This window comes from Rhinatrema bivittatum, chromosome 15 (assembly GCF_901001135.1).
Source record: "Rhinatrema bivittatum chromosome 15, aRhiBiv1.1, whole genome shotgun sequence".
Classification (NCBI taxonomy): domain Eukaryota; kingdom Metazoa; phylum Chordata; class Amphibia; order Gymnophiona; family Rhinatrematidae; genus Rhinatrema; species Rhinatrema bivittatum.
The window spans coordinates 49,802,447-49,821,278 of NC_042629.1; the positions used below are offsets into that span (position 1 = coordinate 49,802,447).

The window sequence follows — 18,832 nt, forward strand, 5'->3', positions numbered from 1 at the left end:
GAGGCCTTGCTGGTATGAGTATTACAGAGCTTTCTGGTTAGACATGAGAACAGGAGGGTGCTTGGTGTGTACTAAGCTGGGGATCTTGTTTGCTCCTCTGCTGAGATGGTGGCATACAAAGGAAGAAGACTGCAAAATTCTTTTGGATAAAGAGAGAGATCCTTCAGATGGTCATGCTGTGTGCCTGTTAGCCAGAATATAACTTTTGGATGTGTGGACAGGAAAGAACGGGGTAGACTGGTGGAGCTAGTTGGTCCTTTTTCTTATCTACTGTTTACAATGCTACACCAACAAAACAGTACTGATGGCAAGTAATATCGTTGTGCTTTTATTGAAGATAAAAGCTGGTGAATTGGTGTGCATTTTGTACAAGGTGTGAGACTGTTTTAGATCTTGCTTGGCTCCCTTGTGTTGTCTGTTTAGAGCACGTTTTTATGCTGAAAGACACCAGTGTGGCTCAAAGATGTACCACTTGACCCATTTCGAGTATCTAAATCCTCTTTGTTGGTTAATACCAACCATCAAAAAAGAAATGATTAGCATTATCTTCTGTATAAATACTCTTGTGATTGCCAACTTGTGGGATTAGGAAGGTGTTTTCCTTAGAATATAAGCATTGTCATACTGGATCAGGCCAAAGGTCCATCAAGCCCAGTATCCTATTTCCAATCCAGGTTTCAAGTACCTGGCAACATCCAAACAGTAAATAGATCCCATGCTGCTGTTGCATAGTGATAAGTAGTGGCTATTCTCTAAGTCTATTTGGTTAAGAACAGTTTATTGACTTTTCTTCCAAAAAAGCTTGTCCAAACCTTTTATAAAATCCAGCTATGCTAACTGCCTTAACCACATCCTTTGGCAATGAATTCCAGAGCTTAATTGTGTGTTGAATGAAAAAGAATTATCTAGATTTTTTTTAATGTGCTACCTAATAACTTCAGTGAGTGTCCCCTAGTCTTTTTATTTTTTGAAAAAATAAATAATCATTTCTGTTTCTACCCCAGATCAGTCAAAATGCCTGGATTTTGCCTCCCTGCCAGCAGATGGAGACAGAGAAGTAAAGCTTTACCAACACTGCTACTTAACTTAATATGCTACCTGCAGTCCCTCAATATTTCTCTGTCTCCAGCAGATGGTACACGTGTAAAACTTGCAGTCTGGAGTTTAAAAAGTATTGAGAGCGTTAGGAGCATTCCTCCTGGGGAGTCACTAGCTGCCTGGCAGGACCATCCTCCCTGGTAGAGCGGAGGAGCAGGGGATTTGGTGACCCGCATCTATATTCATGTAGGGGTTAGACAGCTGGTGGTCCTGACAGTGAATTCCAGAGCTTAATTATACGCCGAGTGAAAAATAATTTTCTATGGCTTGTTTTAAATGTTCTATCTAATAACTTCAGTGAGTGTCCTCTATTCTTTGTATTTATTGAAAGAGTAAATAACCAATTTACATTTATCTGTTCTCTTCCACTCATGATTTTATAGACCTCTGTCATATCCTCCCTGAACAGCCCTATCCTCTTTAGCCTTTCCTCATAAGGGAGCCGTTCCATTCCCTGTATCATTTTGGTCACCCATCTCTGTTGTACTTTCTCCAGTAGAGGTATATTTTTCTTGAGATGTGGTGACCAGCATTGCACACGGTATTCCAGGTGCAGTCTCATCATGGAGCAATAGAAAGGTATTGACAAAAAATGGGGGAGTGTCTTATTTTAGGTCTTCCATTTTAACAGCAGATTAAGACCCTAGTATTAATGTGAAGGTGATTGGGAGTTTATCGGAATAACCCTGCTTGCCTTTTGCATCCCCCATAGTACAGGATGTCTCTGAAGTATCTTATTCAGTAGACTGAAAGGTGTTAGCCTCTTCTAATAAGAAAAATGCTTTAGGCCCATAATCAGTTCAGTGTACTGCTGAATTCTTTTAAGTTCCTTGCGGATAGCAGTGTGTCATTCATGAAACAGGGCCTCCTCTGTAAGGGCACATCTTTTGCTCTGCTTTCTGTGGGATCTTCCTCAGGTAAGTCACCAAAAAGTCGGGGGGGGGGGGGGGGTTTCCTTGACCCCGAGAACTTGCCTTTATTTTCGAAAGTGACACCTTATAGTGTCCACATTGCTCACCTCCACTGACATCCAGGGCATCTCTCTATTGCAAAAAAAAATCCCCCATTTACCCCATGATGGCTCAGAATGTCGAGGGGTATTCCCCAATTTAGCCAGAGATTCACTGAGCCCAACGCAAGGACATCAAGAAAGCAGGGAATTGTTAAGAAAGCTCTTACTGCTGGTCCTTTTGATAGGCGAGTGTAAAACAATTGTACGGCGAGGAGTCCGTATTGCTCGTTGCATTCTCAGTCCTGCTGGCGAAGTGAGACCCATTGTAGGGTTGGCACGACATGACCTCACGCGGAAGTGGTGTGACAGCACTCCCTGTATTTCTCTCCAGGCTGGCCTGGTGGGAGTCGTGCGGCTACAGATCACCGTGCATCGCCTCGGAGGAGAGTGACGATGAAGAGGAATCTGAGGAGGAGGAGGTGGAAGCCTTCGGTTTCGATGTAGATTCCAAAGAAGCAGAGCAGTTCTCAATCAGATATGTGATTGGCGATATCACCCATCCGAAAGCTGGAGATGAGGATGCGGTCATCGTCCATTGCGTAGGTAATGATGGACAGTGGGGAGAAGCCTCAGCACTGTATCCTTATTTATATGGTGTCTGCCTTAGAGCTGTTAGCCATGCTGCACGAGCGATTGCAGAAGGAGGCCATTTTTGACTGGAAATGAAAGCACTAAAGGCCAGATGCATTATTTCTGAGAAAGCTCTTTGTGCGTCAAACATCACATGTGTCATATGTTGGGTAAATAGACAGGGGTCAAGACAATTGCATCTTTTATTACAAGGATCAGTTTATTCCATGGATGGCAGAGAAAGATGTAAACAAGACTTGACCTATTACTTTGCCTGAGGTTTGCAGCATAATTTTTTCAGTTAGCGATTTGGCCTTAGACTTCCTTAAGAACATAAGAAAATGCCATATTGGGTCAGACCAAGGGTCCATCAAGCCCAGCATCCTGTTTCCAACAGTGGCCAATCCAGGCCACAAGAACCTGGCAAGTACCCAAAAACTAAGTTTATTCCATGTTACCATTGCTAATGGCAGTGGCTATTCTTTACGTGAACTTAATAGCAGGTAATGGACTTCTCCTCCAAGAACTTATCCAATCCTTTTTTAAGCACAATAATTCTCGATACAATGCCAAACCGATGTCAATGGCAGATTTGGGTCCAGGAGGAGGAGAGAGCCAAAATAACATTCTGTCTTATTTTTTGGGATGTCTTCCTACCATAACTTTGTGCTCTCACTCACATGCTTCTCTTTCCCTTCGCTCCATCTATTCAGCATTCTCACCTATGTATAAAGTTATTTATTTATTTATTTATTTATTTAATTTTATATACCGACAGCCGTTTGCACATCGTGCCGGTTTACAAGTAACTTACAACCATAAGATATATAGGCAGAAGCCTTTACAAATAACAGTATGTAACATAAATGCAGTAACAGAGCAAGAAACTAATGCAGAAACAGAGCAAGAAACTAAATAACTTAGGGAGGGAGGGGTAGGGGTAGTCATGACAAAGGGGGGGGGGCGGGGGGGAGGGTGAGGACAGACACATGGGGATAAGATATGTACAAGGGATTCAAGCAATAAATTGATATGTATAATGGTTTTATACAAAGTTGTATAGACGTGAAAACAAAAGTCATTGGGGTGAGGTGGTAAGTGTGACTTGTACTAAGTAACATGTTTTAAAAGCAGGAAGTTAAGTGAGAGGTTTGTAATTCCTTAATTAGATTGAGGGGTAGGTGTGGGGTGTAGGTCATGATGGGGGGTGTTAGTGAGAGAAGATGAACGGGTAGGGTTATTGGAAGGTGAGGAAGCTGATTGGGGGTAAGCTTGGCGGAAGAGCCAGGTCATGATGTAGGTCATGATGGGGGGTGTTAGTGAGAGAAGATGAACGGGTAAGGTTATTGGAAGGTGAGGAAGCTGATTGGGGGTAAGCTTGGCGGAAGAGCCAGGTTTTGAGTTTCTTTTTGAAAGTGGATGTGGAGGTTTCGGTACGAAGGTCAAGAGGCATAGAGTTCCAAAGGGAGGGGCCTGCGAGGGAAAGGGCTCTATTGGTGGTGGAGATGAGTCTTGTGGATTTTATGGAAGGGGGAATAAGAGTTCCACGGAGGGAGGAACGGGTGGGTCTTGTGGAGGTACGAGGGAGGAAGGGTGGGTTTATCCAATTGTAATGTTCGTTAGTAATACTTTTGTGGATGAGGGTGAGGGTCTTGTAAATGATTCGTGAGTGTATGGGGAGCCAGTGAAGATCAATGAGGGTGGGAGTGATGTGGTCTTTCTTGTTGGCATTAGTGAGGATGCGTGCAGTGGCGTTTTGAAGGAGTTGTAGGGGTTTGATGTGGGTAGCAGGGAGTCCAAGTAGAAGAGCGTTACAGTAATCAATTTTTGAAAAAATTATAGATTGGAGGATAGTACGAAAATCGGAGAAGTAGAGAAGGGGTTTGAGTTTTTTGAGAGTTTGGAGTTTGAAATAGCAGCTGCTGAGGATAGATTTGATATATGGTTTGAAGGTTAGTTGATTATCAAGGATAACACCGAGGTTTCTTGTGTCAGAGAGGAAGTTGGGGGGGTGGGGAGTGGAGGGAATGGGTATGGATGCATGTCTAGAGGAGATGAGGAGGAGTTCAGTTTTTTGCGGATTGAGGGCTAGGTGCATGTCAGTGAGGAGCTGGTTTATGGAGGTGAGAATGGTGCTCCAGTTTTGGAGTGCGGTGAGTACAGAGTTAGTGAAGGGGATGAGGATTTGCACATCATCCGCATAGATGAAGTGTGTAATCCCAAGGTTGGAGAGGAGGTTTGTAAGAGGGAGCATATAGATATTAAATAGGGTGGAAGAGAGGGAGGATCCTTGGGGAACGCCACAGTCGAGATTAACAGGGGGGGATGTAAAGTTGTCGGTGAGGACTGTGTAAGTACGGTTTTGGAGGAAGGACTTTATCCATGAAAGAGCAGTACCTGAGATTCCTATGTTAATGAGGGTGTTAATGAGGATATTATGATTTACGGTATCAAAAGCGGCGGAAATATCTAGCATGGCAATGAGATAGGAGTTACCAGCATCCATTCCTTTGATGATGGTGTCTGTAAGGGAGAGGAGTAGGGATTCTGTACTGAGGTGTTTTCGGAAACCATATTGTGTTGGACGGAGTATGTTGGATTGTTCTAGGTGTTCAGAGAGGCGGGAGTTTACTAGTTTCTCAATGACTTTGGAGAGGAAAGGGAGATTGGAGATGGGACGGAGGTTAGATAGATTGGAGGGATCAAGGGAGGGTTTTTTTAGGATGGGTTTGACCACAGCTTGTTTCAGGGAGTTAGGGACTAGGCCGTGTTCCAGGGAGCAGTTAACGATTTTGGAGAGAGGAGAGGCTATTGCTTTAGGGATAGCGAGTAGAAGTTTGGTAGGGATGGTTTCCGAGGGGTGGGAGGAAGGTCTCATCTTTTTTAGAATGTTCTCTATTTCTAGAGTTGAGGAGGGTTCAAAAGAAGAGAGAATGGTGGGTGTGTGAGGGGTGGGGGGGATTATGCTGTTGGTGTTGGAGGGGGTTTTGGTGTTAGGGGTAAACTTGGCAGTGATGTTGGATATTTTGTTCTTAAAGAAATGGGCAATTTCATTGCATCGTGTCTGTGTGGAGGGGATTTGGGGTGTGGACACGTTGGATTTGGTGAGATTAGAGACAAGGGTAAATAGTGCCTTTGGGTTGAATTGGAGGTGGTGAATTTTCTTGGCATAGTATTCTTTTTTTGTTGTTTGAATGGAGTTTCTATATGCATGCATGAGTTGGTAATAGATGGTTTTTGAGGCAGGGGTGGGGTGTTTGCGCCAGTGTCTTTCAGCTGCTCTAAGCTGGATTTTTTGGGTTTTGAGTGCATGGGTGTACCAGGGTTTTTTGGGTGATTTGGTTTGTGTAATTGTTTTTTGAATGATTGGACATAAGTTGTTAGCAATCTTTTGGGTAGTTTCTGCCCAGGAGGATATAGCACTATCTGCTGTCTCTAGGTCAATGTGAGTAGGGATGTTGGAGCAAGCCGTTGCAAGGGTGTCTAGGGGGCAGGTTTTACGAAATTGGAAGGATTTAGGCTGAGAAGGAGAGGGAGTGGAAGGGGTTTGTGGAGAAAGGGTTGTATTGATAATGGAGTGGTCAGACCAGGGGACAGGGAGGCATGTGGGGGAGTGGATGACGTTGATGAGTGAGTTAGTGAAAATGAGGTCAAGGGTGTGACCGGCTTTGTGCGTTGGGGAGTGAATGAGTTGGGTGAAACCCATTGCGTCTAAGGATGAGATGAAGGCTTCGCATGAAGGGGATTGTGGAGTGGAATCGACATGGAGGTTAAAATCGCCAAGGAGAATCGTGGGGATGTCGGGAGAGAGGGCGCTGGTGAGGAATTCAATGAGGGGGGAGGGGTCTTTTTCTAGTAGCCCGGGAGGGGTATAGATAAGGCAGATTTGTAGAGATTGTGATTTGAAGAAACCTACTTCGTATTGGTTGGGAATATTGCAGGTTTGTGAGGTGAGCTTGAGTTCCCTTTTTGCTATGAGGAGTAGGCCCCCTCCTCTTTTCTTTTTGCGGGGGATAGAGAAAATGTCATAGGTTTCAGAGGGCAGTTGGTTAATGAGGGGGGTGTCACAAGGTTTAAACCAGGTTTCAGTTACTGCAAAGATTTCTGGTTTGGAGTCAGTTAAAATATCATGGAGAAGGTGTGTTTTTTGTTTCAGGGATTGGGCGTTGATGAGTATTAGAGAGATGATGGAGAGGGTGAGGGCTTGCGAGGGGGGAGAAATAGGGATGGGGTCAGACACCTTTTTTGAGGGTTGTGGGGGCTGTAGGGGGGGAGGGATAGTTTTGAGGGGTGTCTGGGTAGATAGTTGGGGGAACAGAGGTAAGCGTGTGGAGGCATTGTTAGGTGGAGGGCTAGTAGAGGTGTATTGGGAAGAAAGATAAATTGTGAGATGCATACAGGTCAATGTGAGTAGGGATGTTGGGATTCGTAGTGCGATTGAAGCAGAGAAGTGCAATTGAACAGGGAAATGCGATTGAACAGAGCAATGCAATTAAATAGAACAATGCAATTAAACAGAGCAATGCAATTAGACAGAGCAATGCAGTTGAAACAGAGAAATGCAATTGAACAGGGTAGATTATGAGATGCAGATGTTGTTAACGTGAGTTAACCGAGAAAGACATATGATGGAGACACACTTAAGTATGATACGCTTGATGTTAGAGTACAGTGTGTTGGTAGATTTATCAGAAGGAGATTGGAGATTTGTGATCGGTCTATTTGCTGTCTTTAGGGATCGTGGTTCTCTTGGGGCTGAATCTTGTCTTCGATGTGATAGGAGCGCGGTTCTTGACGGGGTGCTGTTGGCATTAGACAGGTTGCTGGATACAATTTGGGAGGTATCGTGAGGAGCTGCGAGGGGCGATACGAAGGGGCGAAACAAAGGGGCAGGCCCCTTTGTTTGCGCTCCTTCGTGCGCGCGCCTGGTGGCGCGCGGCGCCGCGGGATGTAGCCCAAATTTAAAGGGCTTTCTTTCCCCCCTCCCAGGCGCTGATGTCAGCGCAGCTCTGACCTGCTATTGGCTGGTGAAGGCAGGAGGCGGTCAGAGCTCAGGGAGAGGAACGGCAGTGCGTCGGGGCCTCTCCACGTGGTCCGGGGTCCGGTCGGAGGCTCGGTGGTGGTGCCGGCGGTCGGGTGGGCCGGAGGGTCCTGGGCCGAAGGGCAGGTAGGCAGGTCGGCGTGGCAAAAGGAGCGAGCCGCGGGATGGAGCCCAAATTTAAAGGGCTTTCTTTCCCCCCTCCCAGGCGCTGATGTCAGCGCAGCTCTGACCTGCTATTGGCTGGTGAAGGCAGGAGGCGGTCAGAGCTCAGGGAGAGGAACGGCAGTGCGTCGGGGCCTCTCCACGTGGTCCGGGGTCCGGTCGGAGGCTCGGTGGTGGTGCCGGCGGTCGGGTGGGCCGGAGGGTCCTGGGCCGAAGGGCAGGTAGGCAGGTCGGCGCTTTTTATGTCTTTTTATGACATTTTTATGACTTTTTATGTCTTTTTATGTCTTTTTATGACATTTTTATGACTTTTTATGTCTTTTTATGACATTTCAAAGCGGATTACATTCAGGTATTTCTCTGTCCCCAGAAGGCTCACAATCTACGTTTGTACCTGAGGCAGTGGAGAGTAACATCCTATTCCACAGAGGATTTCTGTAGGATATGATGTGCACCACTGTCTGAAGGTGAAGGTCATAGGAGATATGGGGAAATGGGTGCTGGATGTCTGGTGAATCATCATGTTCATTGCAGTAGAAGTCTTTGTGGTAGCAATTACATCTTACTGTAATTTTGTAGTACTGTGACGAGAACCTTATGGGAAAAATAACATACAGAATGAATTAAGGATTACATCTAGAGATTCTCTACATCTCTTAACTTGTAGAATTAAACATTTCCCCTTCATCCAGCCAGGCCAATCCATGCTCATTCGTATAGGATGACCTACTGTTCTAGAGGAAAGGAAATTCTCCAAGGACAACAGGATGTTAGTCCTCACACATGGGTGACATCATCAGATGGAGCCCCGACACGGAAAACTTATGACAAAGTTTCTAGAACTTTGACGTGGCACACTGAACATGCCTGGCATGCCCTATACCACACGTCCATGCAAGGTCCCTCTCCAGTCTTTCTTTTTCCACGGAGCTGAAAGCATTGTGGTGCTAGTGAGCTTATTTTGGCTTTTTGGCCTTGTTGCTGATCTGCTGCCAGAGCCTCCTCCCCTCCCAAGCTCGGATCTGTCACTGCCACCGCCTCTTTCCCTCTGTTCTCTGATTGGCTCTCTCCTCCTTCTGGACCCAAATCTGCCATTGACTTCGGTTTGGCATTAAGAACATAAGAACATGCCATACTGGGTCAGACCAAGGGTCCATCAAGCCCAGCATCCTGTTTCCAACAGTGGCCAATCCAGGCCATAAGAACCTGGCAAGTACCCAAAAACTAAGTCTATTCCATGTAACCATTGTATCGAGAATTATTGTGCTTGTGATAAAATCAGCTCCCTGTGAACAGAGAGAAATAAAGAAAAATGTAAACGTACCAGTATCTGGTTTTCCAACTCAGTTTGGGACCAGGGCTGGGATCTGGCACCATGAGTCTTCATTTTATTCCCACCCCTTCCCAACTTCCTTAGACCGAGCCTATTGCAACAATGTGGGCCAGAGATCAGGACCCTCCAGAATAAGAAAATGATCCTGAGTCTGGCCACCACTGAGTGATGTCAGATTCCTTCCCCGCGGGGGCGCCTCTGCAGCATCCCCTAGCCAGAGTCAGACTCCACCGCATGGCAGTGCACGGAGCTGTCCCTGGATAGCGTTCTGTGTTAACGCTGTCCATCTTGAACAGTGGGACCTCAGTCCATGCTTTGAGCTGAAGAGCTCCATTAACTGTGAAACTTGACTTTTTGGTTTTTCTGTTGCAGTACATAATACCTGGTTTTTTGTTTTCCCCCAGATGATTCTGGACGCTGGGGAAGAGGCGGTTTATTTACAGCTTTTGAGAGTCGATCAGATCAACCGAGAAAAATCTACGAGATGGCAGGGAAGATGAAGGGTAAGGGCAAAAGATAAAATCTTTCTTAAAAAAAGAAAATACTGTTCATAACCTGAGGGGCTGCAACACGCAGGGAATTCAAAGAATCGGTACCTGCCTGTGCAGGGAGTTCACAAATACCTGAGTGCTCCACGCACGCAGAGTTCAAGGCCCGAAGCCTATGCTTCCTGGGCAGAAGGCCGGCCCTTCTAGAATAATTAACAGCCTTTTTGTCTTAATGAATCTTTATTAGTAAAAGAAGAACAGGAAATAAGATACAACAGTTTTTCTTGGGAGCAGCAGCAGCTGTCTACGTACTACCAAGCCTGCTCAATTTCTAAGCTATACATTGCTTTCTTATATACCAATATTGCTGACAACGAACATTTTACTTTTTTTTTTTTTTCTTTCTGGGACTGCTCCCATATATGGAGCGGAAAGCTACAGAAACTTCTACTAAAACTAATGATGTCAAGTGCCGTTATCTGGTATACTCCCCCCCCTTTCCGAGTTCAGTAGCTAGGCCTTGAGCTGGAGACAGTTCTCTACACAAAACTGCTTCTGTTCCTCCCCCAAGGTTGCCTTGCTTGCTTATACAGACAAAATATATTCTTTTCTCTTGTGCAAAACTGTTCCATTAATTTCATCATTTAATCCAGGTTATCCTCAATACATAGAAGGAATGTTATGCCTGCTGCAAATTTTTCTCCTGCTTATTGCTAGTTCCAATTTTGCTTTGCATGTGAGGCACATGCTACCTTACAGATAATTAACAAAATCAAAGGAAACCGAGGAATTGCTTTTTTTCTGTTGTGGCTGCTCTCTCCATCCCTGCTTTTTCTTGGCCCTGAGAACTGATTCTAATGTGCTTTGTACACGCTGACAGGGCCAGAGGCTCTCTACAGTGGCAACGTTTGAGTTGTATAAACATCTCCAAGGAAGATATCAGGAAGCCGTTACCATGTGACAATTGCAACCCAGAACACATGAGCATCTGAGTGACATCATCTCCTACCCCCCACTTACTAAAAATCATGCCCCTCAATCGTCTATCATAATTATTTTTTTTAATAACTGTTATTTTAACCTCACTGCAGATCTGGTTTTGGGAGGAGTCCTGTTGTTTCCTATTGATGATAAAAAGTCACGAAACCAAGGGCATGACTTGGTAAGTATTATCAGAATATCGATTTCTCTGTTTTGTCTTATTTACTATTTAAGCAGCTGCTGTTCTGTCACAATGCTGAATCCACATACCAGGGATAGGCTCCTCCTAGCCAAAAAAAAAAATGAGTGTCTCACTAGTCCAGTGCTGCCTCAGATTGCAGGGACCCACCTCATCATCCAGCATTAATCTTGCTCAGCTTGCATTGCCCACGGTCATCTCTGTCCTTGCTGCGCTGGCTCTGCCTTGCCTGCACTTATCTAGGCCTGCGTAATTTCCCGCTCGGATTACTGTAGCTCGCTTTACATCAGGATCCCCAAGCACATTAAGCCGGCATCTGCAACTCATGTAGCTGCAGCTAAGTGTAAGTAAATCCAGAAGGATCACACCAGTTCAAAACACCCTGCACTGGCTCCCAAACTTTATCGTGTCGCATTTAAAATCTTGGGCCTGGGCGATGCCTTACCTCAACAGGCAGCTCACTCCATATACGTCTTCCCGCACTCTGTGCTCACTGTCGCAAGCCCAGTGCTCCTCACAGGCACCGGAAAGAGATCCTTCTCGGGATCCTTCCTAATTCTATGGAACTCTCGTAGGTCCTAACATCAGGCAAGCTCCAGGTCACTAAGTTTTCAGGAAACTGCTGAAAACTTGGCTCTTTGAAGCAGCTGTAATCTGATTTACAAATTCCCTGACCATGAACCACTGCATTCTTTTTATAAATATTAACATCGCCCTCCGCAGACCAAATGTGACCAGGCCCTACCCCAACTGTGACAGCCCCCTTCACTGTATTTCACTGACTGTACTTGCGTGTGTGTTCCTCTTTCCTGGATAGTTGCTTGTCTCCTGGCCTTCCCATGTTGCACTATTTATGTACTATGTGTCACTGTGCTTCATAGTGGGAGGGTTTTTCTGTACTCTATTTCTAGGGTAGATCCTCACCTGTTGTAGCAATGCATTTTATACTACACTATACTTTGTATGCATTGATTATCCCTATCCATTGTAGCACGCTTTGAGCTCTCTAGTTGGGAAAAGTGGGATTATAAATAAACGACGATGATAACGTAAAGATATAACACCTTCATCTGTGTAACGTTTCTCTTTTAGTTGGCCCTGATTGTTGCACAACACAGGGATCGATCCAAAAATCTATCTGGCATTAAACTGGCTGCCTTGGAAGAGGGACTGAAGAAGATTTATTTAGCAGCCAAGAGAAGGAATGGTACATGCGTGCATGTGTGCGTGTGCTCGAGCAGAAGATAAATCACGTCCCTATGTGTCTTAATATGAACGGTGGCCCTTATCTCCTGAGCCTTCATGTTGCCACTGTAGAGGAAGGGAGTGGCTGCTGTCCTTTGTCAGTAAATTGCCTTGCATTTTGCATTGACCTTGGTGGCTGGAGCCTTATGACGCCCCTTCTATTTATCCATCCGAAACCCACTGGTTGGTTATCTTTTTCTGAAGCGCGTGCCCCCTTCCCAGGCTAGGATGGTGCAGGCTAGACGTGTCTGTCAGGATCTGGGAGACAGTGTGAGGCCCACCTGAGGTAGGACACAGTCCGGGCGGGCTCTCCCATCCACCCCACTGCACACAAGAGTGCACCCAAGTAAACCATTAGATTCGGGTGACCTTTGACATGGGGGGCAGTGCCGGCCAGCTTGAAAAGTCATGGATTCCACACTCTGTCTTGACCTGGCCAATCTCGGTTTTCATTGTAAAGCTCAGATTTTGCTCTGCTCAGCTTGGGGACTCTGTTTCATTTTTCTTGTGAGCTGTTTTTGATTGTTTGCGGAGCAGGTTCCCCAAATTCCAGCATTTCTTGGCAGTTTATTTCTTCTGGAAGAGTTTTAGGAGTTAATTATTGGATCTCTGACTTCTTTCCTGCATTTCCAGGCGATTTCCTTGTTCCAAGTCGCTGTTTGCTTCCCTTTTTGTTGTCCAAGAGAGATGCAAAGTTTTTTAAAAATGCAGAGCAAGTGATTTGAGAGGGTAAACATTTTCTGATTTTTTTTTTTAACCCACATGAGAAAAGGGGTAAAGTTAGGTTAGAGTGAAAGCATGCACAGAGATTTCATTTTTAGATTTCCACGCTTACTTTCACATGTGAGCTCTGCATCTGCTTCTGTGCGTGTGCAAGGCACACTCGTGTTCCCACAGGACTTGCAAGCTCTGCAGGGAAATTGAGAATTGCCCTGTTAATATTAACAGTGGATTTCACAGAGCAGAATTAGTTTTCTGTAAGAGCATTCCTCCTATAAAGAAATGTTTTGGAGGAGAAATGCCTGGTACTGTAATTACTGCCAAGGGTCGAGCCTCGGAGGAGTTAATCAGCCTCTGTTATCTCTGAGGTAGTTGAACACCTGCTACAGCATTCTGCTTTACTTCCCAGCACCTTGCCCTATAATCAAGGTAGTCTGGGCTCACGGCACCTGCAGGCTAATGTGAGCCAGCATGCAATGGGAAATAAAATTATCATTTTCTCCCGTCCTTCACCATTGGCTTCATTGCAGCAGATTGGACCCTGTTGTGTACAACCCCTGTATTTTGAGAAACACCCCCCACTATAGTCAAGTGGAATGTGCAGGGTGGGAAAACCATAGTTAGCAGCAGGCTAACAGGCCGATGCAGTACATGGCTCAATCTGCGATGGGGCGCGTTTTGGATGGGCGTCCATGACCCCCGATGCAAAATGGGGGGGTTAGCGCGTCCAAAACACTGCTTTTCTCTACTTCCTGCGACTTAATATCGTGATGATATTAAGTCAGAGGAACTAAAAATTTAGACTGTCTGGGGAAAAAAGGTACCGCGGTCAAGTTAGGAAAAGGGACGCTCAATTAACCTAACCTGTGGCTGTGCACAGGTTAGGAAAATGGATGCTCTAAAATTGATCGTCCGTTTTCCTAACCGGCTGGCAGCCACCTCCCATGGGCATCCGCTGCCAAGGAGGCGCTAGGGGTGTGCAATTTCCCCATGCGCCTCCTTTTTACCGCGACACCCAATTTAAATATTAAATTGGGCGCCCGGGAGAGGTGGATTGGCGCGCGTTAAAAGGAGCGGGAGCTCAATCATGAGCACCCCTTTAATGTGCACTGGTACTGCCTCGGCCTGTTAGAGAGGTGAAGAGTTGAAGACTGGCAGGTACTCCCATCTAGTGAGTGCATACTCGTGCGTTCTGATGAGATGGCTGCAAGGATGGGCAGCACTCCAGCTGGAGGTAGCCTATGGCATGAGCCATCAGCCCATTGAGCAATACTGTTAAGAAGTTAGGAAAAAAACCCAAAAACTATAACTGTTGAATCCAGCGTCCTTTGCCTTTGTATATAACTTAATATCAAATATCCTTTTCTCCACCCTATTAGCAAGTGTCCACCTTCCTCGTATCGGGCATGCTACCAAAGGCTTTAACTGGTACGGGACAGAGAGACTCATTAGAAAACACCTAGCGTCCAGAGGTGTTCCCACTTTCATGTATCCTTTTTATACTGTAATTATAGCACTCATTTTGCAACTGTAATCCCCTACCAAGATCTATAAACCTTCCCTTTTTGATGCATCCCTTTCTGATGTGATCATGAAGTTGTTTTATGTGGCTGGAGCAGATTTTCATACGGTAAGCGTAAGGGATGCTTCTGCCTTTCAACATGACAGAGAGGCCAGGGCGTCTCTGGTAGAGCTGTTCGTGCCAGTTTGAGCTTGTTTCCCTTCTGCAAGCTGTGCTGTTGGCCATCCAGTTTTTAACCTCCCAAGGGTGCTAGGCTTCTAACTTATTATTTATTTATTTAACTTCACTTGTGTTCCGCAGTTTCTACAATGCATATACTGAGGATAACAACTAACATTCATAATCCAAAATCACAGACAAAATAATTCAAACATAACAGATAATTACATAGTAAAAGCTATTTTAAATAAATTAGCCTTTACTTGTTTTCTAAAAACCTTCACATCTGAAGTATTACAAATTAAAGTGTAGATATCTGAAGTAAACCAGCCTTCTTCTCCACCCCTTTTCAGTTTTTGTCAAGTTTTTTTTTATGTTTTACTTTTATTTTTCATATTGACTGTTGCATGGCACTGACCAAAATACACTTCCTGTTTGCTCGCCACTCAGAGTCTGATTTACAAGTTATTAGTTGTGACTTTTTTTGATGTTGCCTTGAACATTGATACTTGTTTTTGCTCATTTGTATTGAGAAAACTCTTGTGTGTTTTTGGTTAAGCTGCAACCATAGGTAACCTTGGATCTGCCCTACAAACCCAAAGATGTTACACTCCGTGAATATCGTAAGACTGGTGATTGGTTGAGTGTTGCATGCGCGTGGGCATCTGGATAAATTCTGCAAATTATGAAAGGGGTTTTTTATCAGGAATGAGTGTTTGTGGATTCCCTCCCATAAACTGATTGTAGGAGCATCTGGAATATTCTTTTACCAGCTGCAGCGCATTGGCTAATAGCAAAAACAGTTTCCTGTACCCCACTGGTATCTGTGTCTGCTATCTGTCCTTTCACCTTTCATCTCATTAAGGGATCTAAGAGAGGAAACCTGCACTTGACTGCTGTAGCCTTTACATGCCCACTAATGACCCACTAAATGAAAGAAAATGCATTTTTATTTATTTTCCACTATTGTGATTTTTAAAAGATATTAATATCTTCATTTGATTTTCAGAACTAAAGAAATCAAGCATTCTTGTTGTAAGCAACAACATAGATTCTCCTACCAATAGCTGGAAAAAACTAATATATAGAAAGAAGAAAAAGAGCTAGGCATAATCACCATTCTTAGACCTCATTTTGGAGGCTTCAAAATAAGGGAAAAAAGAAAAATACATTCTCACAAGACAAGCATATGGGTGACATCACAGGATGGAGCCCAATCACAGAAAACTTCTGTCAAAGTTTCCAGAACTTTGACTGGCCCCTACTGGGCATGCCCAGCATGGCACTAACCCCGCAGCCAGCAGGGGTCCCCCTTCAGTCTTCTTTTTTCCGCGCAGCAGTAGCCTCGCGGTTAAGGAGCTCTGCATAGATTCCTGACAGGAATTTTCCTCACGGAATTACGAAAAGTTAATTTGCCCCACAGGGGTCCCTCCTCTAACTTTTTCAAGCCGCGGTACTCCGGTAAGTTTTTACCCATTTTTCCGTCAATTACCGTCGAGTTTGGCCCCTCACAGCCTACTGGCCGTCGACCGTACCTCGGCTCAATTTTTTCCATGGCCATGGTGTCGGGGTTCCGTCGGTGCCCGGACTGTAATCACACCATATCCATCACGGACCCCTATAAAGTCTGTGTAATGTGTCTTGGACGAGAGCACGATGTCTTGACCTGCACCAAATGTGCCCCTATGACACCAAAAGGTCGCAAGGCCAGAATGGAGAAGATGGAACTTCTCTTCCGTGCTCAAACCCCGACTCCGTCCATTGCATCGACGTCGTCAGAACCGGCACAGTCAACTTTGCGCCAGCATCATCCACCGACCGGTGACCGTCCGGCATTGATGACATCTCAGCCTTCGACACCCTCTAAGGACCGAGGGGATTGTAGTGACAAACATCGCCACCGGCCTAGAAAGTCTCCTCCCACCAAGGGAGCGAAATCATCAACGTCACCATTGTCCGAGCCGCCGTCGAAGAAGCCCCGTCCAGAAAAGGCACCGACCTTTTCAGCGACCGGGTCACCGAGGCAACCCTCCCCCGATGGGGCATTGGGAGCCACGACACCATCTTTAACTGTGATCCCTCCGGCTATGCCTCTGCCTCCTTCTTCTGTTCCGGAGCTGGGGCTGCTTGCTCCAGGTCTCCAAGAACTGGACCGGATGGTTCAGGAAGCCATCGACAAGGCGATGCAACGACTCCAGGTTCCTCCAACACCGGTACTGATTGCGGAACCGATCACCGACCCGATTCCGGCAGCGTTGGCACCGCTGCTTTCCAGGATGGAAGCGCTAATTGCCGCTTTTCCACCAATGGACTCTGGGTCACCGATGGCACCTGTGCCCTCCCCGCTCACTCTGTCATCGGGAGGAGAAACACTGTTTCGCATCCCTCCTTTGGGAGTTCTGCCTCAGCCATCAATGCTGATACGCCCGTCGGCACCACCGAGCCATCAATCGATCCCCTTGATGCCTGCGCCAGTGCCTTTGATGCCTTCATCGGTGCCTCCGATTATTCCTTTGATTCCTTCGGAGCCTAGACCAGGACCTTCAGGAATACCACCATCCCGTCCCCCTCTACATCCTAGAGGGGCAGGTGCTGATCCTTATGATACCTGGACTGGTGATTCCTCACCAGACACCAATGATTTGCCTTCACCACCTTCACCCACTGAAAGCAGAAAGCATTCTCCTCCAGAGGACCTTTCCTTTATAAATTTCATGAAGGAAATGTCTGAATTGGTTCCCTTCCAATTACAGACTGAACAGGATGATAGGCATCAGATGATGGAGTTGCTCCAATTCTTGGATGCTTCCAAAGTAGTAACCTCCATCCCTATCCACCAGGTTCTTCTGGATCTCCTGAAGAAGAACTGGGAACATCCTGGCTCCATTGCTCCAGTCCACAGGAAAGCTGACACTACCTATTTGGTGCAGTCAGCTCCAGGCTTTCAGAAACCACAATTGGATCACCAATCTGTAGTGGTGGAATCTGCACAAAAGAGAGCATAGAGATTAAAGCCTCACACTTCTTTTCCCGCTGGCAAGGAACAGAAGTTTCTAGATGCCATTGGTCGCCGAATCTTCCAAGGATCAATGCTCATCTCCCGAATTGCTGCTTACCTGCTCTATATGACCCAATATAACAGGGTCATTTTTAAGCAGATACAAGACTTGACTGATTCCCTGCCTCAGCAATTTCAAGAACAGCTCCAAACCTTAGTAAACAAAGGTTTTGAGGCAGGCAAGCATGAGATCAGATCATCTTATGATATCTTTGATACTGCTACTAAGGTGTCTGCAGCTGCTGTTTCGGCGAGAAGGTGAGCCTGGCTCAAGTCTTTTGACCTTCGCCCTGAGTACAAGACAGGTTATCCGACCTGCCTTGTGTAGAAGATAATCTGTTTGGAGAACAGATTCAACGGACGGTGGCGGAACTTAAGGACCATCATGAGACCTTAAGACAGCTCTCTCTGATGCTTTCCGACTGTTCTTCTAAGCAGCCCTTCAGGAAGGACTCTAAAAAGTCATTCTTCTACCCGAAGAAGTCCTATCCGCCACCAGCCAGATCCCATGCCATGAGACTTTTCAAAAAGCACAGTCTCGTCAAACACATAAACAAAAACCACAAGCAGCTCCTCAACCAGGGCCTGCTTCAGGTTTTTTACTTTCACCTAGAGAGCAGCAGCCAGATTCCCCTGCCTCACATTCCAGTGGGAGATCGAGTATGCCACTTCCACAACATATGGCACTCAATCACCTCAGACCAATGGGTACTGGCAATCATTGCTCAGGGTTACCATCTGAACTTTCTCTCTGTGCCACCGGTCTCCCCACCTCTACCGATGTGGAGAACATCCGATGACTCCATCCTCCTGGATCAAGAGGTCTCCCTCCTTCTCCAGTCCAAGGCAATAGAACCCGTACCCAACTCTCAGCACGGCCTAGGGTTCTATTCCCGGTACTTTCTAATCCCCAAAAAATCGGGAGGCGTTCGTCCTATTCTGGGCCTACGGGCCCTCAACAAGTACCTCCAATGAGAGAAGTTCAAGATGGTAACCTTAGGCTCGCTTCTTCCTCTTCTACAAAGAGAGAAATTCTAAATCTAATTCTCAGTGGAGAACAGGATTTGGTGAGAGAGGTAACGGTGGTGGGGCCGCTTGGCAGTAGTGATCATAATATGATCAAATTTGATTTAATGACTGGAAGGGGGACAGTAAGAAAATTCATGGCTCTCGTGCTAAACTTTCAAAAGGGAAACTTTGATAAAATGGGAAAAATAGAAAAAAACTGAAAGGAGCAGCTACAA

General features: G+C 45.8%; 1 protein-coding gene across 3 annotated transcripts in view; it reads left to right on the forward strand.

The window, feature by feature from the left end:
• The window catches only part of CHD1L (chromodomain helicase DNA binding protein 1 like), a 79,566-nt gene that overhangs the window by 51,513 nt on the left and 9,221 nt on the right, over positions 1-18,832 (forward strand). For 2 of the 3 annotated variants that reach the window (XM_029578148.1, XM_029578149.1), the window contains 5 exons: positions 2,442-2,653; positions 9,621-9,719; positions 10,796-10,866; positions 11,977-12,091; positions 14,229-14,337. In XM_029578148.1, the coding sequence (XP_029434008.1) occupies positions 2,442-2,653; positions 9,621-9,719; positions 10,796-10,866; positions 11,977-12,091; positions 14,229-14,337 (606 nt within the window). Of the gene's footprint in view, positions 1-2,441; positions 2,654-9,620; positions 9,720-10,795; positions 10,867-11,976; positions 12,108-14,228; positions 14,338-18,832 lie in introns of all 3 variants that reach the window. The other variant, XR_003852798.1, reaches the window with a different exon arrangement.